Source organism: Mus pahari, chromosome X (genome assembly GCF_900095145.1).
Source record: "Mus pahari chromosome X, PAHARI_EIJ_v1.1, whole genome shotgun sequence".
Classification (NCBI taxonomy): Eukaryota; Metazoa; Chordata; class Mammalia; order Rodentia; family Muridae; genus Mus; species Mus pahari.
Genome location: NC_034613.1, coordinates 130,032,305 through 130,040,024, shown reverse-complemented (window position 1 = coordinate 130,040,024; position 7,720 = coordinate 130,032,305). Strand labels below are relative to the sequence as shown.

At 51.5% G+C, this 7,720-nt stretch overlaps 1 protein-coding gene across 2 annotated transcripts in view; it reads right to left on the bottom strand.

Moving 5' to 3' along the window:
* The window catches only part of Iqsec2 (IQ motif and Sec7 domain 2), an 82,216-nt gene extending 75,101 nt beyond the window's left edge, over positions 1-7,115 (bottom strand). The window contains exon 1 of one of the 2 annotated variants that reach the window (XM_021187628.2): positions 6,180-7,115. In XM_021187628.2, the coding sequence (XP_021043287.1) occupies positions 6,180-6,886 (707 nt within the window). In that variant the 5' untranslated portion in view covers positions 6,887-7,115. The remainder of the gene's footprint in view (positions 1-6,179) is intronic. The other variant, XM_029534103.1, reaches the window with a different exon arrangement.
* Positions 7,116-7,720: the final 605 nt, after the last annotated feature.

Here is a 7,720-nt window from a genome sequence, read left to right as displayed (position 1 = left end):
TTTTTTTTGTTTTTCGAGACAGGGTTTCTCTGTGTAGCCCTGGCTGTCCTGGAACTAAAAGTCTTATCCAATCCTGCTTCTCTGTCACTATATGAATTGGGAGACCACTGGGTGTAAAAGGCAGAAAAGTTATAAGCCAAATGCCTCCAGGGAGCAAGTGGAAAAGGCCAAGAGAATTTTGAAGTTGACATTTCTCTCAAAAGGAGTCCAGAATAAAAAAAAAAAAACAACTGAGGTACTGGGCCATTAGCTCACCAGGACTTAATTAGACATTCATGTGTTTACTCAGAATTGACTGAGCAGCTACATGTTATACAAAGTACTTCCAAGTTCTTCAGCCTTTTGTTATGCCCCCTGCACCAAGCACAGAATCCAATACATAACTTGTACTCAGTACATGTCAGTTAAGTCTGACTCCTTTTAGACAGGGTTTCTCAACCTTCCTAATGCTGTGACTCTTTAATACAGTCAGTTCCTCATATTATAGTAACCCCTAACCATAAAATTATTTTCTTGCTACTTTATAACTGTAATTTTGCTACTGTTACGAATTGTGATGTAAATATCTGATATGCACGATAGCTGATATGCAACCCCCAGATTGAGAACCGCTGTTTTAGAGGCTAGTAGGAGGCACAAGATGTGAACAACTACGAAGGTATTGTAAAAAGCTAGACCTGGGGCTAGAGATATGGTTCAGTGGTTAATAGAATTGGTTGCTCTTCCAGAGGACCCAGGTTCAATTTCCAGAACCCACAATCTGTAACTGCAGTCCCAGGGGATCTGATGCCCTCTTCTGGTCTCTACAAGCAGAGAATGCACACTGTGCACAGCCATGCAGGCAAAACTTCCCTACACATAAAATTAAAAAAAAAAGGTTAAAAAGAAAATAAAAAAGGATAATCTGCTCATTGCAAATGCCAGGGATAAACTGAGCATTAAGAATGACTAACAAGGGCTGGCGAGATGGCTCAATGGTTAAAAGCACTGACTGTTTTTCCAAAGGTCCTGTGTTCAAATCCCAGCAACCACATGATGGCTCACAACCATCTGTAATGGGATCCAATGGACTCTTCTGGAGTGTCTGAAGACAGCTACAGTGTACTTACATATAATAAATAAATAAATCTTTTTTAAAAATGAAGAAGGACCAACAAGGGCTTGGGAGATGGCTCCATAATTAAGAGGACTTTTCATTCTTCTAGAAGACCCAGGTTTGATTCCCAGCAACTCACATGGCAGCTCACAGCTTCAGTTCAGGGAATCTAGCGCCCTCTTTTGGCCTCCATGGGCACGCATGTGGTACACATACATACATGCAGGCAAAAAAGCCACACACATAAAATAGAATTTTTTTAAAAAAAACTAAGGACCAGCAAATAAACATAGGAGAGGTATGAAGAGGTGTCAGCTAATTCAACCTTAAAAATTCAACCAAAGAGGAGGGAACAGCATTAGTCAAATCACAGAGACCTGAGTGGGCTGATGATGGCAGCACAAGGCTAACTCAAGCCTGGACTGAGGACAAAGGACTCACAAAAATGAGAGAAGAAGGGGAATCTGTGGACAGAAACAGAAAGACAATGAAAACCATAGGAGCCAGACTGCAGACATGGCTTGGCTCCAGCTATTCAGAGGCTTAACTGAAATACATGGTGGCAACAATCAGGAGGTAATTTTAAGAGGGAAACCTCTGTCGGAGGAAAGCCAGAGTCGTGACTACAGTCCATGTCTCTAAACCCCTCTTCTGGCAGGGAACAGTGCATTGAAGGATTGAGAGCCATACAGTTCTAGGTCTCATCAGCAGGTTCCTTTACTGCTCCTCTCTGATTCCTCATTTTCTCATCTGAGGATAGCAGTAACACCCACCTGGCAAGGGGTCTGTGACAATAAGATAAGAAATGGGGCTGCCTGACGGGTAAGAATGTCAAGAATGCTACAGACTCTGAAGCCCAGCCTGGGTTCCTACTAGCTCTTTTGTAGTCCTGCCACATATTCACTTAGGGACCTTGGCTATGTTACCTGAAGTTTCTAGACCTCAGCTTCTTCATCAGTAAAATGGAATTAATAACAATTTACATAAAGGGATGCATGTGAAGACAGAAGGAATGATTCCATGGGAAGCACGTAGAAGGCAGTGTCCAGCACACAGTAAATGCAGTAGAAAAATGTTAGCTATTATTACATAAAGCTGCATAGGATAGTGCCTACCACCCAGAAAGCTGAGACTCAATATGAACAGGGCCTCTTCACCATGCTCCAGGCTTTTACTCTGCCCCCAGCAAATTCAGAGGCCATAGTAGGTAGGGGGTGGACAGAGAAAGAACAGGCAGCCAATATCAATTGGACACCAAGGGACTGTGCACTTCTTCAAAACACCTTCCTCTACTGCCCAGGTCCTCAAACAGTGGCCTGGCTCACTTTGGTCCCTCTATCCTCTGAGGAACCCCACCCTTTCTGTTCACTTTGTCCTCTGTACTGTCTATGGCCTGACTAAGCCCGAAACCCTGTCTTCCTGGCTGGTGGGAAGAGGGCTCTGCAAGTGCCAAGAGCATGGTGTTTGCTCAGCCTGGTGGCCCCTCCTGCTCTGTGAACACAGCCAAGAAATATTTGTGGATGACAACAACCCCATTCTTGCCCCAGATCTAGACAGAGAAAGCAAGACTCCCAATTCTCCTTAAACTTAACATTATCATTTTCTCCCATACCAGCATAATTCTTACAACACGGCAGAGGGGACAATAAATAGTTTCCCTCCTGAAAGGAAAGAGAGACACCCTAGAAAAAGAATCGAGCACGCCAAAGGGGCCAGACTTCCCCCAGAGCCTCTCCCTGGGATTGCTCTCACTTGTTCATTTTCTCAGTAGCCTGGGTCCCTATGGGGAGCATGCTGACACCCCACCACACGCAGATGATGATAGTTAGCAGTGAAATGGTAGACTATGCATCGCCCTGGGGGTCAAGAACACCACGCTGGCGTTCTCTAGGTTCAGTATCTAAATGTGAGCCAGCTTGCATGGGGGGGGGAGGAGGGAGCAGAGGATAGACAGTTCCCACCATACTGGCTTCAGCCCACCACTGCATACAGCAGAGATAGAGCTAGGCCCATGCAGAAAATGTAGGAACAGAGCTCTCTTGAGCTCAGGGCACTCAGCAGTGAGTCCTAGCCTCTAGAAATCAGCCTAGGTGCCAGGACTGTAGTTGGGGGTGGGGGGAGACCAAGCTTAACAACCAAAAAAAATCTCTTTTAAAATCATGGCAGGAGGTGACAGCTCCACATAAAAAGATCTGAGTCAGGATCAATAACTAGGAAACAAACAACTAAATCCTCATGTACCAGTGACCAGAAGGAGGTAGGGACCCATGTTGCTTTCTGTCACACTAGGAAGGCCACACCCAGAGCCTGGCAGCAGAGATTCTGGCATCCTGGAACCTGTCCAGAAGAGCAGTAGGAAAGGATGTGGGAGTCCTGGGTAAATGATCTGGATGGACATGGATGGGTGATGCCCAAAGCAAAGAAGGCTGAGTTCACAGGACCGGGAGCATGTTGTGTTAGTAGCATGACCTCTGATGGACATCACTTCTCAGAGCCCTAGGTTTCTTATGCTGTGACATGATGGTAGTGACAGATGCACAAAGGGTTGTTGGGAGAACTGAGTCTGGGGCAGAACAGGCTCCCAACAAGCTATATCTTGACCCAGGTTCTAGTCTTCCAAGTCTGTCCACCAGAGGGAGCCTGGGGCCCAACAGAGCCCAGCCTGTACCAGCTCTGCCTGTCCTCCCCCAATGCTGCAGCCTCAGCTGCTGAACTCCCACCCTGCCTGCCCGCGCTTCCAACAGCAGCCTTCTCACCCACTCCTTACAAACCCAGAACAGGCCTAGCAGGGGAGTCGCTTGCAGCAGCATTGGTTACAGCAATGGCTACAGGTTCTCCTGACACCCGGCAAGGAGGAAGGTGGGAAAGAGGAAGGCAGTCGTCTTTTCTTCTCATCAACTCCTCCACTCATTCCAGACCCATCTCTTCTAGTTCAAAACCTGGAGATGCCTAAGGCTCTTTCAGCTTTTCCCAGTTCAGTACCTCAGCAGGTCCTGAGGCCAAGACTCCTAGGGAGCTGTAAGGAACAAATAGCATGCCTTTAAGATAGGCAGACTTAGATTCTAGTCCCAGCTCCATTAGCAACTAGTAGCATAACCTTGAATAAGGCCCCTTCATCTCGAAGCCTCAGTTTCTCCCTCTCTAAAATGGAGTTGCTGATGCTCACTGAGTGGGCTGGGCTGTGAAGTCCAAAGGAAGCAATCATAGATAGGCAAGCAGTTAATATGTGGTTGAGAGAAATCCAAAGTATTATTTAAACCTCTTTATTAGTCAGTAGGAAATGTGATGCAAGGGATTCCAACAAGCAACCTGGAAAGTGTACAAAAAGAAGGAAGGAGTCAGAAGCAGGCCCGCAAGAATGGCAGAAGGGCAAATGGGCTTCCAGCCAGCCAAGAAAATCAGACCTATGTCTGCAGGGTAGAGAATCCGAGAGCAATGGAATTCGGAAATTGAGAAAGATTCACGTCTTTTCATTGGGCTTAGTGCCCAAATCAGGAACTATATGCTTCCTCCAGCTCTCTCAGACCCCCTTTAGACTTCAACTGGACCAGTCCAGCCAGCCACCACCCCCATCCCTTGAGGCAATGCACTGCATCACAACTGGCTAGGTTGAAAAGTTCTCTTGATTTTATCTCAAATGTTCCCTCTGTTCCTGGATCTGCTCCCTGGAGCCATACATATTGAGGTTGCTTCCTCTATCACAGGCCTGACCCCTCTAGAGAAGTCTGCAACCAGACTCAAGGACCACGATGCCCCATCCAGTCTTTCTCTGCCCCCCATTCTGGGGCTGTCCTTCCACCTCAACACTCAGCTGAGGGTGCACTGCAGTGGAGCCCAGCCAAGCCCTCAAGCTGCAGCTGCTGCTCCTGGGGCCCAGCCATCTCAACCCAGCACCCCAGCCTGCTGCCTCACCATGGGGGAGTTGCAGAGAGCTGTCTCCCGGCAGATTTCCTGAGGCAGAAGGCTTCCCCACCCCCAGCCCAGCCTCCAAGAGACACTCCACTAGTTGTGGCACATGGTAGGACCAGCTGAGCAGTGAGAGGAGGGGGAAGCCTGTCCATTTGCTAAAGGACTTCAGACTTGCTCTTTGGTGTGGCTGGGTTAGTAACATACCCATTGAATCTCAGTTGGCAGTCCCTGCCTTTAAAAAAATATCTAGAGGAAATGATAGACTGGCAGAAGAAGGGACTCAGTCAAGGTCACAAAGCCAATCTGCAACAGAGCTGGAAGGGGACGCCAGTTCTCCCATCTCCCAGTTCAGTGTTCTTTTCGGTATAGCAGTAAAGCAATAGGAGGGCCTTTAGGGCATCCCTGTGAACCTTCGTGCCCTTGACTCACAGCTTAACACATTTATCCCAATCAGCACACAATGGGATCTACATAGGAAAAGTAGACCCTGTCCATGTCCCATCAACTCTGAAAATATTCCTAACCTGTCTCAGACACATGTACAAACCCCAGCACAGGAACTGAAGCTGATCCAACAGATGGGAGATCTATGGACTTCCCTTCCTGGTAGGGCTCTTTAAATGGGTGTTGTTTTTCTTGAAGGGTGGAGACCAGCTGGACTTTGAGAAACTAACCAAGGGCCTAGCCTCCATCTTTGCTCCCCCATCTTTGCCACCATCACCCCCCTCCCCATGCCAAGATGTGCTGCAGTTCCATTCTGATCCCCACCTGCCTCGAGACAAGATCACCCCCCACCCCCAAAAAAGGTGTGTAGGAGTGTTTCTCTCTTTAGGGGGTTTGAGTTGATATCACCTAAAATTATTTAATCCATCCTCTGGAAAGGATACAGCTAGGGGCTGAAGAAGTGGAGGGAGGTAGTGGGAATTGCTTTAGTCTCTAACTGGCCTTGGTTCTACAGGGAAAAGAAGAAGCCCGCACTCATCTGACCAAACCAGTGTGTGGTGGCTAGGGAAAGCATGTCAGCTGGTTGAGGAGAACCTTCTCCCGATTGGGACAGGCGAAGCAGGAAATGGGATCAGGCATGGGTTTCATATACTTTATCTACCAGCTAAGTTGGAGAGGGATCTAGAGGGAAAGGAATGGGTGGGGTGGGGGCCGCAGACACATTCCTTACTTTCTCTGGAGGGTTGTAGCCGGGCTGGTGCTGGTACTGGTGCTGTGACCTCCGCCAGCGCCAGGACTGGAGCTTCTGGATGCGCCACGACTCAACTGGCCCCGCTCCCGCGGTGGCCGCTGCCCCACGCCCACCGCCGCGGAATAGCCGGCTTCCTTCTCGCGGCCCGGGTGCGCTGGCCCAGCTTCCCTCCCGCCACGCTCGCGACCCAGGGCTGGGTTCTCATGGTGCAGGTGGCATTGGGCCACGTCGCGCTCGCGGGCTGTGTAACCGGTAGTGTCCTGGAGCTGATAGGAGGCTTCTCGCTCCTTATCCCGATAGATAGCTTCCCGGTTCTGGTAAGCGCCATCCCGGTTCGGGTAGCCCACGTCCCGGGACGCCTGGTGGAACTGGCTCTCCCGCAGCTCGCGGTGGTGGAACTGGGTCTCACGCAGGTTCTGGTACTGGCTCTCGCGGCCAGGACTATCCCGTGCGCCAAGGGGGTCCCGGTGCAGTTCCCCACGGTGCAGCTGGCTCTCCTCCCGCAGGTCGCGGTTCTCCTGGGTGAGCTGGTCCAACTGGCCCTCCAGCTCTTCTATGCGCCTCCGCTGGGTCTCCAACAGCTGCTGCTGACTCTCGATGATGTTGTTCAGCTCCAGCAGGTACTCCACCGCCCGGTTGGGGCTCTCAGATCCCGGGCCACCCGGAGGACCGGACCCCGCCTCCATCCTGGCGGCCCAGGGACAGGGGAACGGGCAGGAGAGCCCAGTCCCCGCTCGCTCACGGCGCCACCCTCCCCCGGGCCCAGCCGGGGGAGGGGGCCGGCGGGACGCGAGGGCGCGCACCGGGCTCGGGGGCCCGGGGGCCCTAGGGGGCCCGGGAGACAGCGCTGGGGCCGGCGGCACGGGGCGCAGGAGCTGAGGCTACCGCCGCCGCCGCCACCACCGCCACCGCCACCGCCAGGGCTCGGAAGGACGCGGCCCACGGCGCTCCGCCCGCTGCGGAGTCACTGCGCAGCGCGGCCGCGCGGGACCGCCCCGGCCGCCGGCCCGCCCCCCGCCCCTGCCCCCACCCAGCTCTCCCGACCCGCCCCCGCGCGCCCCACCTGCAGTCGCCACCAGCACCCTAGCTGGACCAGCCCCAAGGCACTGGCACCTCAGCTGGATGTCAGCCTTAACTCAGCCTGCAGGAGGTATCTCCATTCCAGCTGTCCTGGGGTCTTCACCTAACAACCTAACGAAGTCCTCCAACCTCTTCTAATATGCACTGGTCCGACAGGCCCAAGACCCAAGCCATCAAAACACCCAGCCCAGGCAGTCTCCAGACTCAGCCAACTCAGACTTCCAACCCCTCAGTCTGCCAACCCTACTCAGTATCCCATTCCTTATCTCAGCTGGCTTCTTTAGATGATCTCCTTCCAGCTCCATGACAATTTCTTGATTTTTTCATTACAACCAGTCAGTCTATAGACCATTACTCCATCTCTGTACTTCTGTATTTCTCTAGCCTTGTGATCCTCCAGCCCACCCAGTCTGTAGTTCCATATCCCAGACAGTCCCTGG